The 18,254-nt window shown below is 41.5% G+C and overlaps 1 protein-coding gene across 9 annotated transcripts; it reads right to left on the reverse strand.

The window, feature by feature from the left end:
• Positions 1-10,606: 10,606 nt before the first annotated feature.
• On the reverse strand, positions 10,607-17,003 carry LOC133921915 (probable protein phosphatase 2C 15). Of its 9 annotated transcripts, none has more exons than XR_009910350.1 (11): positions 16,473-17,003; positions 15,868-16,039; positions 15,277-15,427; positions 15,129-15,192; positions 14,348-14,455; positions 13,703-13,828; positions 13,382-13,620; positions 12,689-12,891; positions 12,167-12,597; positions 11,277-11,430; positions 10,607-11,097 (listed from the first exon to the last, which is right to left on the reverse strand). XR_009910350.1 is itself a non-coding variant. In XM_062367013.1 (9 exons), exons 1-9 carry the CDS (start codon positions 16,710-16,712, stop codon positions 12,563-12,565), a joined length of 1,338 nt encoding a protein of 445 aa, XP_062222997.1. In that variant the 5' UTR covers positions 16,713-17,003; the 3' UTR covers positions 11,956-12,562. The 9 variants fall into 9 exon arrangements, 1 of the variants encoding a protein (XP_062222997.1); XR_009910351.1 differs by having other exon boundaries at positions 10,607-11,151; XR_009910345.1 differs by having other exon boundaries at positions 11,247-11,430.
• Between the last annotated feature and the right edge of the window lie 1,251 nt (positions 17,004-18,254).

Raw genomic sequence — 18,254 nt, forward strand, 5'->3', positions numbered from 1 at the left:
TTTTGGACATGGTAGTTTGTTTCAATCTACATTACAACAAGTGTGGCATGAAACCATGTGGACTGTATGATGGAAGAAAGAGTAAGGCTCCTTTTGGTGTTCCTTTCTGTACAACACATCTCGTGAGATCGCTTTGATGAAAAAAATCAAAGATAGGTTTAATGGTTTGTTAGCACGGACTTCTTGCAATATTTTGCTAAACAGAGAAAAAAATTAGCATTGACAGTGCACAAGTGGAAGACACTCTAGTTGTTCCATACTATGTTTAGTGTTTATGCCTGTTGTGGGCATGAATAATTGGACCTTGATGATGTGGTGAGATAGAGAAGATGGTGGTTGGAAATCAGAACATGAGATGAGCTGCACCAAGAAAGAAAAGAAACCCACAAAAAAACATTCTCATCCAATCCTCTGAATACCAAATATATCAACTATTGTATGTGTGGGCTGCTTTTAAACATTATCATACCAAATTTGAATATCCTTTGAATTCCGTATCATATGCAGTAATAGACAAAATATATATTATACTTTGAAAATATATGATTGTAATTCAATCGGATTACAATGCATCATAAAAATACCTCTTTAAGCTGTTTCTGGTGTCCCTCCACCTGAAATACATCAATAGCACAAGCTTACCATAGGGGAATAGGTAACAAAAAATGGAAGATATTTGCGTACAAATGGACAATTGGACAAGCTCTAGCCACTTAACTCACATTATTTAATTAGTGCAAAATCATGGTTCCATGCATCATTTAGGTCATGCATTGCAGGGAAATGAAAACTGAATTAGGATAGATAACCGGAGAAAGAACACAAGATGAGCATAGTGAAGAGAACTTTTCAAAAATTCAACCCAGCTAGATTACCAGTAAACATAATGCAATGCCTATATGCATTCAAACTTATGTGTGGTTTCGTAATTTTTTAGAGATAATCATATATAAGAACTTCTTTTGCTACTGTGATCTATGATGACAAAAATCGTGCCCTTAGAATCATTTAAGAAGTCCTTTTGAGGTTACTGAAAATAATTTTTACTGCAGGACACTGTTATTTACCTGGACAAGGGGATAGCAGGGCTCCAGGGACAGCGACGGAGGCGTTGGCTCCAGGGACGGTGATGGGAATGAAGACAGCGGGGAGGCAGCGTCGGATCCGGGGACGATGACGGGGATGATGAGGCGTCAGCTCCAGGGACGATGACAGGATGAGGAGGTGTCGGCTTCGGGGATGCCGATGAGGATGAGGAGGTGTAAACTCCGGGGACGACAACGGGGATGAGGAGGCGTCGGCTCCGGGGACGGCGTTAGGGATGAGAACGGTGGGGAGGCGGCGTTAGCTCCGGGGACGGCGACAGGGATGAGGATGGTGGAGCTCCGGGGACGACGACAGGGAGGCGACGTTGGCTCCGGGGACGACAGAGTTTGTGAGACAGCGGGAATTGGCACGCGCGCAAGGGAGGAATGGAGAGGCTACGGCTAAGTCCTGCTTATATAGGGTAGAGTATCAGTGCCGGTTGTGGTCTACATCCGACACTGATACTAGAATCAGTGCCAGTTGTATAAACTAGCTGGCACTAATAGTTAGAATATCAGTGCCAATTTTTAACCTCCAGCCGGCACTGATAGTTGGACTATTAGTGCCAGTGTTAAACTCCAGCCGGCACAGATAGTTGGACTATCAGTGACGAGTTTTTCCTAGAACTAGCATTGATATTGTTTTCCTTTTTTTGCCAAAATATCTTGTTGTATATCTAGGTCTGCAATTTATTTTATATTAGGGTTTGTATTAGACCTATAATTTGTGTAGTACTTGATCATTATTTTTTTGCAGAAATTAATTTATTGTATAATTTAGGTTTGTAATTTATATTCTTACTTAATATATGTCCTTGATACAAATTACAGTGAATCATGATTTAATTATTACATCAAAGTTGCTTTCATTTAACGATTATAGCTTCTTTATGATCGCAGCGTATGTAGGTAGATTCCTCAGTGTCGTCAATGAGACGAAAGTCAACATCCTGTCCAAAAAAAGGCATGTCATTGAATTGATTGTAGTCTTCCTCATTGACACATCGTCAATGCTCTTTTATGCCAAAAAGGGAGAAAGACCAGCTAACCTTGGCACTGCAAACCAAGGAGCACCCAGGTCGCACCAGAGGCAAGGGTGTGGTGTGTTGGAAAGAGGGATTCCCATAAAACACCGAAAGTTACAGGAGTCGGAAGATAACCAAAGAAGAATTGGCACATGTGTTGGCTTTTGTACGATAAGAACTTATACAAGAGCGACAGATGACATACGTCAAAATTGAAGATGAACTTCAGTAAGAAAACAGGTAGCAGCAAGCCAAAGATAATATTTTGAGCCCTGGTGGTCGTTGGAGCAGCTGCACATTCGCGAGATTTTTAGAAGAAGAATTGGTCTGTTACCCCTTGGACGATATCACAGAAAGCAAAGTGTGCAAGCTTGTCATGTCCACTTGAACATTATCACCACGGTGGCTATGGGGCAGGTTGACCAATGCGGGGAAGGGGCTCTCTTCAACGATCTCCTGATACCACGGGGATACACCAAGGTCCACGTGGACTCATACGAAGGTTGTACCATAAGATTCACATGGATTTCCCTAGAGAGATGAGTTCCAAGAGGCTTGGATCAAACGTAGGTGGTTTTGTTATGTGGCACAAGTGCTACATAGTATTTAAAGAAGCAACGGACGAGCTGTCTGATGCAGAGTTGGACCCACCATCTAGAATATCTCCAACTCCTCCACAGTCGCCATCACCACCACCGTCACCAAGAAGATCTCCAAGTACTCCTCCACTGAACTCGCCACCATTGCCACCAAGAGAGCCAACTCCTCCCCCTCGAAAGTCACCACCATTGCCACCAAAAGAGCCAACTACCCCCCCCCCCCCGTGGAAGTCGACATCACGTGCATAATCTGAGAATTTGAGTTCATCTCAGAAATCGACTTCATCTTAGAAGCAAAGGTCACATAAGAAGGTGGCAGCACCTGAGAAGTTGCCTTATGAACAAACTACAGAGGAAACTAGAGCGATAGTGGATGCCAGTATTAAGAAATTCTTACAAAAGCCAGAGTCTGAGAAGAAAATAACAATCCATGCAGAAACGCAAAAGTTTTTATTGAAGGTGGCAACACCTGTTGAGCCTAAGCATAAATCAGACTACGAGCACATCAGTAGCAAGAAATACTTGAAGGAGTCCTTGATCTAACAGATAATATAAGAACAAAATTTAGGAAGATTTCTTGAAGAATCCAAAATGACAAGAGAGTAATTTTTAGACAAGTCCTTGATACCAAAAGCAACCGAGAGATGTAAATTTAAGCTGGGTGAACTGTTGGTCGCACCGGACGTGTGGAACAACCTAACATTTCAACTTTAGAAATTTCATGCGTGGTACATGAAGGAGTCGAGTGAGGGTATATAAATGTTTGAATCCAAATACAAGCATCGAGATTTTCTCTATGGGAACAACACTATTTTTATATTATTCAAGGAAATATATCGAGTGTACCAGCAAGATGCCCTCGATGTGTCTATCATGAGTTGTTAGAGTCTATTAAGTGGCATATACGTATAGTTCATAGTATACATTTTTGCACCATTAGATTAAATGTCCTAACTTATTTCTTATGTAGAATGGAGGTATGCAAATGTAGGACAGATGGCATCCACCATATGGGATTCATTGACCAACATAAAGTGAACCCGGCAAGGATCCAAACCATACCAAAAGAAGCTGAGGACTATGCATTGAAGTGTATTTTGGAGTTACAATTAAAGAAATACATACTTTTACCTTATCACTTTGGGTATGTGTTTCTCTCCATGAATGTTCTACTCTTTTTGAGCAATACAACATTAAAAATTAGGACAACCTAACCTATGATGATCTATGTGCAGTTTTCACTGGATCTTCCTGGTCATCCAACCAGACATTAGCAAGATCGTTATCTTGGACTCACAAAATATTCCAAAAGAAACCTACCATCCTATCATTGACTTGCTACAAAGGTAAATTTGATCATTTCATTATTGCTCTTGTAATCTTTGATTTGATTGAATCTAAGTCTACTTACGGTAATAGTCACACACATACAGAGTGTACACACAATACATCAAGAAGAGTGTTAGACGTCGGTTATACATGAAAGAATGGATAGTCTAATATGGCTTTCCTTGTAGGAAGCAAGGCCCGGACAACAATTTATGTGTTTTTTTATGTAATGGAATTCATGCACGGATTCACCGAAGACGCATCTCTCCAAGTGATCGATTCTGAGGTAGGCGACATACATATTGATGATTAATTTTCAAGTCCAATACATGTTCATCAGGATTTATTTCTTCAATTCTTGAAATTGCAGCTCATCAAGTTGGCTACAGATTGACTCTTCGCTTTTGAAATCAACGCACTTCAAGAATAACTTATCAGGTTCATCAATGATCAAGTCATCAATCCAACTGGAAAGTACCATGAACTTGGATGGTTAATCTCGTTACCTTCATCTAACAAGAAAAGGCAAAGTCCAGACCATTTGATTAACAAGAAGCCTTAAACTTCTTATCCTTATTGTGATGAAACTTGATATGTATGTGGTGTATATATACTATGATAAGACTTGATCTTTTATGACTTAAATTTATATGTGCTTGTGCATATATGCTGCGATAAAACATGATGTCTTGTGAATTAAATTTATATGTGCGTGTCTATAATTATATCGTACATTGTTGATGGCAACAACCATAATTTGAAAATGGGCACAGTATTAGCGGCAACTGCCAAAATTTGAAAAGGGCATGAAACACTTATCATTGCCGGCTGGATCCATGAACCGGCAATAATGCTGATTTTTAGTGCCGGTTCTATACCTAGCACTAATAGTCACTGACTATCAATGCCGAGTAATCAGTGGTGGTTTAATACCCACCACTGATGGCAATTTTGAAGCACCACTGATGACCAGTTCTGTAGTAGTGTCGGGTGCTAACATTCTTTTCTAAGTGAATGCCAAAGCTCCTAATATAATCTTTTAAAAAGATACTAAGAGTGATGTTTCACCATGTTTGTATTTTCGTCTTTGCTACTTTAAAATAAGGTAGTTGTTGGCTCCTACATAAAGATAAATTGAAGAAGCCCGCAAAAACCTAGAAAAAGCGATATATCTCACCATCAAATCTCAAGTGTGCTTGGAATCTCTTTTTCTTTTCCTAGGTTCTCCTCCCCTAAAGCCCAAATAAAAAAAAATTTAGGGTATTTATGCTATAGTTTTTTCCCAATATTGTTGAGGATAGTTGAGTTTCTGCTCCAATATGAAAAGATGGTCCTTCCTATCCGTCCAAGTCATTTTATGGTATTTACGCTGAAGGATCAAATGTCTAATAGGGGGTGAAATGTGTTCTAAAACTATTCTTATTTAGAAACTATTGCAATGAAATTTAACTACCTTAGCCTAGATATACACTAGTTCCTAGGTGAACTATCCTAATCATAAAGAAACTCAACCAAGTTCTGTACCTAGTCTAGCATGGCAAACCTACTAAAGGAAATTGGAAGAATGTAAATTGCAAAAATTAAATGCTAGAAGTAAATTGCTCAAAAATAAAGAGATGGATATGGACATTCGATTTTTTTTCCTAAGGTATCGAGGAGTTGGTGCTCTCCTAGTTCTTGTTGAAGCACCCGCGCATGGGTATAGCCCTCTTGATCCTGCGTAAGGGACCAAGCGGTCTCTAGTGATAGTCCTTCTCCACTAGATAGATTTCAAACTGGTACATCTTCATCTTAGGGCTTCAACAATCACTTCACCATGAAGCTCCACCAAGACCAAACACCATCAAGTCATCTAGGTGGCACCAATCACAAAGAGTAACAAGCTAAGAATCTCACTTGACCTAATCTAAGCCAAAAAGGTAAATGGATGCACACTAGCTACTCTCCTAGCACTAATGATATCCTTAATCTTGCAATTAAGGAGCATGAAAATCACTCAAATGTTTCTTCTTCCTCTTGAATCTCCAAGGATGTAAATGAATCCCAACCAACCTAGAGAGCCTTCAAGGAGCGGGTCGTATTTATAGCCATCAACCAAAAAACTAGCCTTTATCCCCACATCAACAGGAGAATGGGGTCACCTTATCATACGATGACTCCACCATATCATACAATAATCGGTAAGTGGACTCACCAATGGCTAGTTCCTTAGTCGTTACTGCTCTGTACAAGTCACCATATCATATGGTGACTACGAACTTCCAAGCCAACTAGTTCCCAAAGTCTTTGTCTCGCGGCATGACGTATTGTATCATATGGTGACCTAATCACCGTATCATATGGTGACTATAAGTTCAAAAGGTGCCAACTTCCCAAAGTCTTTGTCCAACGGTACGGTGCACTGTGTCATACAGTGACTAGACCATTGTATCATACAATGACCAATTCTCAGATCCTTCACTTATGTTCAAAAACTCCCGAAGTCATCGTATCATATGGTGACCTCACATTATCATACTGTGACTCTGAAAAATCAGGAACTGGTCCAATTCATTCCAAATTTGGTCCTATCTTCGATCTTCAGTTTCCTAGGCTTCATTTGAGTTACCTAACGCTAGATTTGACTGGTGTGCATCACAACTATATCTCTAGCTCAAACTAGGTACAACTACTATCCTCAACCCCTTAATAGTACGACCAAAGAAAAAACATGAAATCTATCTACTCTAAGTGGTAACCCAACTCCTTGTGACACTTAGAATTAAATAGTCCCTAATCTTCACGCATATCCTTTGCCGATAACCATGGAAATCAATATAAGGGGACGAGAATACCCAAGAATGATCATGGTGGCCTAACTTTCAATAATCCTACAAAACACACATTAGTCACGATGATCGCATTATCATTAATAACCAAAACTTCAATTAGGAACCTAGATGCTTACATACGCTAATTTTTTTTCCTAATGATGGGATTTAAAATTTTGCAAAAGATGATTTTATGTAAGTCTTGTATTCCTACAATAAGGTGCAACGTACTCTTTCCTAAATGATGCATTTTGAAGGGAAAATTCTGAATTTTATATCTGTAGAATCTTTTATGTTATTTGTTCCGTTATGATTTGTTTGTTCTTCATATTAATTAGCTGCTTGGAATGTGTAATTATACTTCGCCTGTTTGCATTTTGTGATTTATAGCAAACTAACGCTACTCTAATTTGTGATGTATTAAAGAAAAATCCAGCTCAATTTAAACACCAAATAGAGATATTTAGGAACTGGCAGAAAATCATCTGAGTTTATGAAGAAATAAAGGAATAGAAAAAGAAAAGGAATAATCAAGAGATCCTAGCATTGTTCTGCATATAAAGGAATGATTTTTGGACTGATCTACGGACATCATATTACAGTATTTTATGTTGGTTGGTGAATCTCCAGTGAAAAGAACCACACGGAAGATTTCTAGTATCCACACTACTACAGAACAATATATCACTGCCGACTAACAATTCTGTCACGTCCCAAATCCGAAATCACATAATTACGCATAAATATGCTTCTTAAGCATTATGTTTAATTTTGTGTGATTTTTTTTTAACTATAAAGCAATTCGTTTAAAGTTATTCGGATGAGAGAAACTAATCCGAGAGAGAAAAGAATAGAATTCACAGTTAAAGTGGACTTCTTTCTCTAGCACGTGGGCCCCACTCGGTGGGCCAACCACCTCTCTCTCTTTACAAGTTTCAGCAGCCCCACTCACCTGCTCCCTCACCCGTGCCTCTCCCGTGCTCAACCGGCCAAGCAAAGGAGTAGCTCCCTCTCCCTTCCCTCTCAAGCTCTCTTTCTTTTTCTCCCAAAATCCGACCTCAAGAGAAGGATTTGAGGTATGCATGTGGTACTCACGCGATTCTTAGCTCATAAGCTTCCCATCCCTCTAATCCGTTTGCTCTTTTCCGAAGGATTTGGGCTGGATTTGATGTCTTTTGGTATTTAGGGTTGAAACGAGAAGAACGTCAGATTTCTTTGTCTCCCGAGCGATTTCCTTCGTTTCCTTCGTCATCCGACGGTCACCCAACTCCATAAGCACCGTGGGTGAGTCTCCTAGGCTCCCATGGCATGGATGCACGAATTAGTTGATAAAAATCTAAGAATTTGGAGATAGGATTGAAGTTCATGAGTTCTTGATGTTTTGATAGCAATAGCTAAGTTTTGGTCGATTTTGGCTTATGCATGTGGTCCTATGCGGCAGAGGAGGTCAAGATGATACTCTAGTTCCAAATCCCCACCCCAAAAGCCACCGGAATCGCCGGAATGGTCGCCGGCGAGCTCGCCAAGTTCCCCCGACCGCATACAGTGGTCTGACCGCGTTTCTTAGCGGTCTGACCGCCGTTCCAAAGTCCGACCACCCCTTGGGCTGGTCTGACCGCCAGAACCCAAACCTCTCTGTTCGCTGGCGGTCTGATCACGATTTCTGGTGGTCTGACCGCAACCCCCGATGGCCTGACCGCCACTGTTGGCGGTCTGACCGCGGTCACTCAGACATAATCGTTTTAGCACAGTTTACTGTTGGCTGAAACTTGTAAAATTCATAATAAATTGTTTGTAGCTCTAAAAATTATGAAACCAATTTTTGTTGGTTTCATAATAACCTAATCTACCTATTAAAAATGTTCCGGCCATTAAATAGTTAATTAAATTTCTGAGATTTATTAATTAGGTTAAGGCTTCATTATTTCGCCGTTAATTCTTCACAAGTTCAAAATGGGTGAAACCAAATTTTCTAGTCTTCTTATGACTTGTTCTATCTAGAAAAAATATTTTCATGCATTATATGGCATATTTGATGGCATTTCTTCATTTGCATATTGCGGCATGCATTATTGAATTTCACTCATGCTCATCATTGCATGCGCTTTTCTTTAGTGAACAAGGAGCTGGAGCGTGATACGACTGTGGTCGAAGACGACTCTAATCTTTCAGATTTTTGTGAGTGTTGCTTGGGTAATTATAGGCAACCAACTGAGCAGTAAGGCAAGCAACTAAGCATATTGCACCCTTTTGTTCAATTGAATAAAGTCTAAAATTGATAAGCTATGCCTTATGTATGTTTGCATGGTTAGTAAGTCATTATCGGGTTGGTGCGGTAGAACCTATGTTAAATTGCATATCCATATCCTTGTAACCTTGGTAGCTTGGTCGATGTCTAAGAGTATTTCTATATGCTTAGCAATGCATAGGTCAACGGTAGAAGTAGAACGACAACGCATCCGTTGTTCACGAGCATAGGGCTCACTTATGGATACAAATGTTTAATGATGTTGAGATGGTTGGATGAGTGGTGAGTATGAGACGAGATGTGGGCGGTGCTATGGGTGTTATCTACTCCGGAGAAAAGTCCTAGGGGTAGGTCGGGAGAGGAACTCGGACACCGTAGACCGTAGACCGCTTGCATCGTTTAAGCACCGATCGTCGGTGTAGTCGGCTTTAGCACTTACCTTACACATCACATACCGATCTAATGGTAAGGCGAACCGAACACCTCTGTAGCTGTGATCATTTGGACGTGAACATCGGCGGTATGAGCGGGCGAGCTTGTAAGAGGTGCTAGTTTGCTCCGGGAGTAGTTCTATTATCTCAACGCCGAGCGATACATGATCCAAATGGTTAGAGCTTATTGATAAAAGTTGACATGAGTACCCCTTATATGGATCTGTGTGGTCATGCAAGCCATATGGTCCTTAAGTCGTGTGGGTCCAAGAGTATCCCCTACAGGGTGTAAAAATATTTCGAAATACCGCGCTCTCAGTCATGAGTATGCTTCTGTCCATCTGCATCGGTTGTAGAGTTTTCGTTTGTGGTTGATGGTTGGATATGTGGGAGATGGTTAAGTTGGTCTTTGTTACATGTATGTTCATAATTGTTTCAATTACTTATGTTCAGTTGGTTTTTGCAAGGTAGAATTATGTTTTGTTGGTTAAGTTAGTTGCTCACACCTATATGTCTAAGTTGCTTACCGCTTATGCTTAACTTAATCATGTGGCTTTTTACTTGCTAATGGCTCAATACATAATCCTTGAAGTCGAGCTATGTATATGTGCTCTATATGGTTTAAGTCTTGCGAGTAACTTCGTACTCATGCCTGTGTTTTCAGATGCTGCTGGTGAGGAAGAGCTGGTGTTTGGCTACTTCGTGCCTGCCGATCAGGGTGACGGACAAGAGTAATTCATCCTACTCTCGGAGGTCGTGCTTTGGGATGGAGCCTAAGGGCACATGACTCTATTCTCTTTTGGTTGTATATGTTTATGTTTTCATTACGCAGATGTTGTTACCTTTGTATGTTAAACTGTTGAAAATAGTTGCATGTTAAAGACTTGTAATATAAATGTTAATTATTTGCACTTTCTTAAGTTATGTTGTGATGCTAAATGTTAGAAGGTATGTGTTTCGATCTTGGACACAAAATACATACTGGGATTACCGGGATGATATTCTGGTTAATTATCGAGGTTGTGATTATAAATAATAATCTTCTTGATGATTAATTAGAATATTATTTGAACGGTTCCTCACAAACTCGTGTCAATATTAGTTTTGAAACCGGCAGTAAAAAAACGGCAAACGCCGGTGATAATCTGAGCTCTATCACTGCCGATTGCCAACCGAAAGTAATACCACTTCCAAACAACAATAAAAAAAAAAGCCAGCTCAAATTGAGCCGGAGCTACCATGCATGACTGCTCAGCCGCCCCCGCCACCGGTCCGGCTTTACCCTATGTCACTGCTAGCTGGTGGACGCGGCCGTGTCCCTGCCCACATGTCCGTCGACTTGCACGATGATGAGCCAGAGCTGCAAGTACATTTCCCCGCCCAGCGCGCTAGCATCAGGGACCCACGCTACTGCCTCCTCCCGGGTGACGTCGCTCGCACGGTCGCACCTGTGTTGCTGCCGCTGCCGCTGCTCCACCCATGGCCGAAGGGCCCCTGGTGGTGCATCTGCGCCTACGAGTGCGATACGCTACCATTTTGCCACAACACCTCCACGAGCTCACCTTCCGGGCTCCATCACGTGAATGGAACCAGTTTTTTTTTTTTTATTTGTATGGATCAAGAACTTGAAAGAAACACGAAGCACACAAGAAAAAATTAATCAACTGAGATCAGAGAGTAGGTCATTCTGCCACATCTTACGTAAGCTTTGAGACTTACGGAAGTGGCCTCTTCTAGGGCGGCGCTGACCTCGCACCGCCGTCCATGGCAAGTAGCCATTTCTTGGACGATCAGCAGCGTCGCACACTTGGATTGCGGTTGAGACGGCCCCTGCTCACCGTCGATGGAGGTGGAGTTATTGCGCACTTGGAAGCTCCGCTGCAAGCAAGCCGCAAGGATAAGCCTGTGAGACGAGAGAGCAAGAGGAGGAGATTAGGGGCTGAGAGAGAGGATGAGTGGATAAGGCCTTGAGCTGTTCGCGGAAACAAAAAAGAGATAAGGGTGAGCTATGAGCCAAAAGTTGAGACAACAAAATTTTCGGATCTAAATCTTTAGTATTGTCGGTTAGTATTATAAACTGACCATAATACTATATATTACACTATAAACATTACTTACTATGAACCAACAACGATACTCCTAAGGAACTGTTGGCCCCTAAGGAATCAGCGATACTCTGTCACCGTTGATCCTAAGGAACTGGCAGTGACGAAGTAGTAAATATAACCATTTTTTATAGTGCCACAAGCTGGTACTCAACACTACCGACATTATGTTAAAAAAAATAGACAAGTGGTCATCGTGATTACTTCAGTGAGTCCAGTCTAGCATTTACAGGTACTACTACAGTTTCTTTCTTCCAATTGGTACACCAATGGATTTTCCTCCAAAAAAAATTGTAACAATTAATGACAACAGCCACAATGCAGAATAAGAAACAGATCTGTCTTGTTAGCGAGATTCTGTACATTGTACTACATAACAACCAAGATGTCTTGCTGATGAATCACAGCTATTGGAAAGAATTTCTTTAGATGCTAATTACATCGGTGTCAGGAAAGACTGGACTTCAACAGGGACCAATAATTCTCGGCCGCAAATTAAGGCTGGACTGAAGGGGAAAAAATCGATGTACTCACCTAGTTCTAGATTAGAATCACAATGCCGTAGCTATTTGTCAGAGCTCTATACGATGAGTAATTTGCATTGAAATTTTGACCTTAGAATAGACATGCCATGGTATTTTGTCCCCGAAGATATTTCGATCTGTATGTGCCATCAAGGTCAATGGGCTGATAAAAGCTGCCTGCATTCCTGGGCAAGATCCTTGCTGCAAGACAAGGCATGCTTCTCACTTGTGATAAGAGGTATTCAACGGCAGCCAACTTTTCAATGGCAATACATCGTTCTAGTTCTAGATCAAAACTCCCAGACAATCCATGTGATCAAGGAAGGGCCACAACATAAATGCAGCAAAATCGATGGCGCTGGGGTGTTGTTGGTCAGTTGATTCCTGATAATTCTACCCATGACAACTATTCACTTGACCCACTGTTTCTCGATGAAGAATCTGCAGAATAGTTGGGGGGTAAATAGCATGAGGAAAGGAGCTTGATGCTTCATGAATAATCAAGTATAAATAATAGATCTGCAAATAAGACCTCGCGAACGACGCTTTCCCTCCATCGCTTCTTTCTTTTCCTGACAGCTATGGCAAAGGAATGGACCATCCCAGCGACGCAAGCTCCCAGGTTGTGATGAATCTTCATGTACTGATATCCCTTGGTTTGGTTTCAACTCTACTTGACAAATGGCACATACGAAGAGCTTGAACATATTCCGAACAGGATATTCAGAATCCAATCTGCATTCAACAGTGATAAAATGTGAAATCATACCTACCAGTCCTGATACAAACTTTCAAAATGAAAATCAGGATGCTGATAAGACATGATTGCGTCCATTGACTGGTGGCCTTTCAATGGAACAACAAGAAATCTCTTTTCTTTTTCTTGTGAATTACTCCATGTAACCTCACTTGTAGCATGCGTCGCTATAAATTTCATTCATCCGTGATACCAATAAAATGGTGTGTTCCATTTTTTTTTCTATCCTTAGGTTATCTCTGTCTCCTGAGAAATGCCTTTTTGTTGCATTATAACGAAAAATATGTGTCCCACCGACCATGAGTTCTCTAAGTAATGACAAAATTGAAAAAACTTCTCAGTATAATCTATCGGTTTAGAAGCAGACACTTGATAATTATTGATTCATTGGAAACCTTCAATGCAGTTGATGTAACTATTATCAAAATGAACAATACATAGTTATCGAGATAAAATTAGGGAACCAACCGTCTAGAAAGAAGTGCACATCCATCCTCAAACATTTCCTCCACAATGTCTTGGTCCATATATTCTCTATCTGCATGGGACGATGAGTCAGATGATGTTTTCTTGCGGAACATATTTTTGAAGACACCAATTCCCGGTTGCTTTTTAGGAAGTGACATGGAAGGGTTCACTTTTTCTGGTATTATGTCAACGACAATACAAGTGGTATCATCTCTCAGTCCTTTTGATTGCACAGCTGTCTGCAAAAAGGTTTCAAATGTGTGAACAAAAGTATCATGTAAGAGTTAGGCTGCACACAGAGAGGGAAGGAGGGGGTGTTACTTTAACAATTTGCTCAGCTGCAGGCTCCGGAGGAAGTTCTCGTGAACAGTTAAAAGCCGCTTCTGCAGACAAGGCATCCCAAACACCATCACTTGCAATAATAAGTCGACCTCCCGCAGTAGACAGCTACATGTATTAGGAGACAAATTAAGGTTTAACTGATGACAATATTGACGTGAATGCTGAATAATGTCTCACATGAAATCAACTAACTAGTAATGATTCTCTCAAAAAACACAGATAAAAAACTCTGAATAAACTAAGCATGGAGGATAACAATGAACCCAAGATATCACAATAAGCGCACAGGCAGTTAGGTTATACAAGAGAACAGTGGAAGCTACAAGTGAATGCAACTTAGCATAGGTGGTATTAATACAGATATAATATTCATGCTGCACACGGTTGTCAATACCAGAGCTAGTATACATGTGGAAATAGTATACTAGAGAAATTTTTGGTCATGTGGGAAGAGATAGTTTCTGTAACCAAATAAAAGTTTTCACAAATGCAAAGTTCAAGACAGAGACTTGGAGAAACTATTATTTACAGCGGAAAGGGGGGGGGGGGGGCATAAGAATAGAAGCGAAAAGCGAACTAAGTAGATTTGCTCAAAGCTGATATTAAGAATTTTACAAGACATACCTTCACTTGCTTGACGAAAGGAACTGGAACGATAAATTCACCAACATCTTGATCTCCAATTGATCTTGATAGGCACAAACCACCAGGCCAACATCTAAGGGGGCCAATCTGGAGGTTGGCAAATGAAATATGGGTCACCCTGGTGGAAAGGAAAAGCTAAAAAAGACACTTAACCAAAACAACCCCCCCCCCTGTACTGTTAACCCTTGTCCTACCCTACCAATTGAAGGGGACACTGTACCACCTTCCCATCTCCCCACTCTCTACCCCTTGAACCGCCATACCCCGTCCCCTCCACCCACATGGTACACGCACTCTCCTCCCCTGCCACTCCTACAATGAATGATGAATGCAAACCTCGGTACAGTATGTCTAGCATATCTATAAGCCAGTGAGCTCTGTAAATATCATATCAAGGTTTTAAAATCGACCATTGAGCAACTCTGATAGCAAACACTTTAAAGCAAGTTCAAAGGCTAATAGAGTACTTGGAGGTAACTTGATTCAACACAAAAAAGAGCTAAATTTCATGATACGATTATTTGTGGCAACAAAAGGGAAGCATAAAACAAACATATGCAACTAGAATGCTACATACATTAGTAGGCAGTTTAATTTTAGAATTGCATCAGGTACAAACCAAAATTATGTGAAGTGACTGGAGCCTGAATGACATATTGAATATTTTCATGCAATAACTTGAAGTAACAACAACAACAAAATCAAGCCTCAGCCCAAAACCAAAGTAGCTTAAAATACAAAAAAAGGGCAAAGTTCAAACCTCAGCACCACCAACAACATTTAGCCTTCCAACATCACCTCCACTTTCTGTTACACGATCAACCCTGTACATCAAAATTAAGTTATAAGAGCAAAGTGGTCGCCATGAGAAATGGGAAGGGACGTGTATCAGGAAAAAACAATCTTACTCCTCTTTACTTGCATCAAATCGATGATCAGAAGATAAATGATAAATTGAACCTTCAGCTTCTAGTACACAACGGGAATCACCAACCGATGCAACAGTAACAACCAATCCATCTATTATGACGAATGTCACAGTTGTCCCTGAAGAACGTGCTGTAACGACAACCATATAGACATAGCAGGCTCAGGTAGCAAGTATAAACATCAAATTTGTTGAAATGAATCAACTAACGAATAGAGATGGTTTTGGTCACAGGAATCCATGGTAAAACATATGGCAGTATAAACTAGTAGTAAGAGATCTAACATTTGTCACTTAGTAAGATTCACATACCAGTTATCCCAAATATGTTGTATATATATGACACTAGAAACAACGAATAAGACAGAAAAAAAAAGTGAAGTTATGGTACGGCAGACTTCATATTTCACAACTTGAGCTTAAAAGATCTCTTTTTAAGGCTTTAATGACAGAAATGCCAATCCTTTTTATGCTGTCTACAAGATAACAGACAAGCGAAAGTACCTTGACAAGTTCATTTGTACAATACAGGAAGATTAGCCAAAGATGCTTTAGTTGTTACATCACGCACCTTTTGTCTGGAAATCTTTGTCAGTTTTGACAAATGCTGCAACCAATGCTCTTGGAAGCGCAGCAAGCCAGTCTTCCCTGTTGAGATCAGCAGGGACTGCGCTCAAGACGTTGTTCAAGAGTTCCTCCTTGGTATAAATTGCGGCTCCATTCCCATTATGCCCATCAAACAGCTGCAACAAAATGACAGCGCTAAGAAACTACTCATGGTTACTGCTACAAGCTGAAGCATACATTTGACATCTAAACACTTTTAATTGGCACGTAAACAAATTCAGCAACTTTCTTCGGAAAGGAGCACCGCTCTTTCGACGAAACATCCATGTGAAGCTAAAAGGTAAAAACATTTATTCATCATCATAAATCGTAGAGAATTGCCATGCTATCTCCCTTATGAAGAACAGGGAAATACGGCCCAAATCAGACCTTTCATTTCCCCGCAAATGAATTCGAAATCTGGCACCCACCTATCCCAATTCCCAAACGAAAATTCGCCGGCGACTTGATCACATTTCGCGCACCCAAGCCGATCCACGTGACGCGGCAACGCCAGATCGGGGCGCGAACGGCGGAGAAGGAGTGGGGAGAGAGAGAGGGGACGCTTACGCCGAAGGCGGAGAAGGAGGAGGACGGGACGCCCGGGAGGCGCTCGCATTCGGGCTTGAGAAAGGTGAAGTCCTCGCCTTTCTTGGCCTGGCTGAAGAGCCCCGTCTGCAGCTCCGGCCGCTCCGACGCGGTGCGCTCGCTGATCACCTCCCGCCGCAGCAGCACGGCCAGCGGCACGGCCGAGCCCCCCGCGCTGCTCCCGCCGCCGCTGCCCACGGACCCCGACGACCGCGAAGACATCTCCTACCCCGTCAGGCCGCCACGCCGAACCCGGTGTGCAGGCGGGTGGTCTCCGCCCCTCCCCTTTTGGTGCGGTCCCTTTTTTTGGGAGGCGAGGAGAGGTGGGGAGGGTGGTGGCGCGGTGTGAGGAAGAGGAGCGAGAGGAGGGAGGGTGGTCGGGTCACATGGAAGGGGAAGAGGAGTACAGAACGCGGAAATCCAGCCCGCCACGCGCATTGGACAATTTCGGCAAAGAGGTCGGCAGGGCAGGGGGGAGGAGGCCCCTCCGGTTTCCTTGGAACGGGGTGTACAAACTGACTATGGCAATGGCACCCTACTCCCTTCTCATGCATCTATAGCGTTAGGATTGAATTGCTAAGGCTTGATAAAGGGAAATTTTCAAATACCCTTATACATGTCACTAATAGTTGCAAACATCATTCAATGAGTAAAATAGTTATATTTATCACCTCATAAGTCTAATCCTGGTACATAGACCTCCAAAGAGTTCTTACTCGATCATATCAACATATTTGTCATGATAATGTGATCTTGAATTTGTACATAAGCTTACAACATATGTAGTAAGCGATAGAAGATGGTTTAACCACATATTATGATTAATTGGACTTCTTATTTGGTCTAGTTCGTGGAGCGAACTGAGATGAAATAGTCAATTTGTTAGGCTTCCATACATGGTTAATACCCTTGATATTACTTCCTTCCCACCTTGGCAATCTATGTGCAGCACACAAAGTTAAATCATGCAAGATGTGTTGACATGACACAGTCCAAGCACCCTCGGGGGTATTTTGCACCGAGGTTAGACATGTAAGGTCCTAAATGCAACTATTTTATTTATAGAGTATTTGAAACTTTAGACAACTTGTACGGAGTATTTGCGATTTGCCCCTTGATAATTTTAAATCTCTTGAAACATGGTCACGTGCTTTTTCATGAGATATACATATGTATTTGAGAAAATTAGGCACAGTGTGCGATGGTGATGTTTACAGCTTAAGACGATTGAGAAGGAACACGTGCAAATAAGAAGCTAATCGTAACGTCATAGTCCAAAGATGGCATTAGATGCAGCTCATGTAAAATCCATATCATAATCCTTCATCGTAAATGCTTCGGATGCTATAGGAGTCTGTTACCAACATTGTTCCTCTATTTTGCACAGCCATGGAAACAATAAGGCTCTAACCCCACAAATTTATGGAATTGGTCTAACTATCCCAAATAGTTTTTTTCCATAAACTTTATAAAAGAAATGCAAAGATGCATGAATACAAGCACACCGCAGCCAACAAGGTTGCTGCCAAAAGAAAAGAAAGACACCACTAGCTCTAACACCACACTTGTGCCTCGAGACTCCAAGACTCGCCGGACCGTAGGAAGGTAGGCTCTCGGTGCACAGGGAGGTAGGGCACCTCCCTGTGCACTGGGAGCGACGCTCTCGCTGTACATCATCCGGCATTGTAGTCCACATGGCACTCCTACCGTTAATTCCAATCCCCACGATTTGTCTCCCTTGCTAGGTGTAGCTAAAGATCTGGA

This window comes from Phragmites australis, chromosome 6 (assembly GCF_958298935.1).
Source record: "Phragmites australis chromosome 6, lpPhrAust1.1, whole genome shotgun sequence".
NCBI classification, from domain to species: domain Eukaryota; kingdom Viridiplantae; phylum Streptophyta; class Magnoliopsida; order Poales; family Poaceae; genus Phragmites; species Phragmites australis.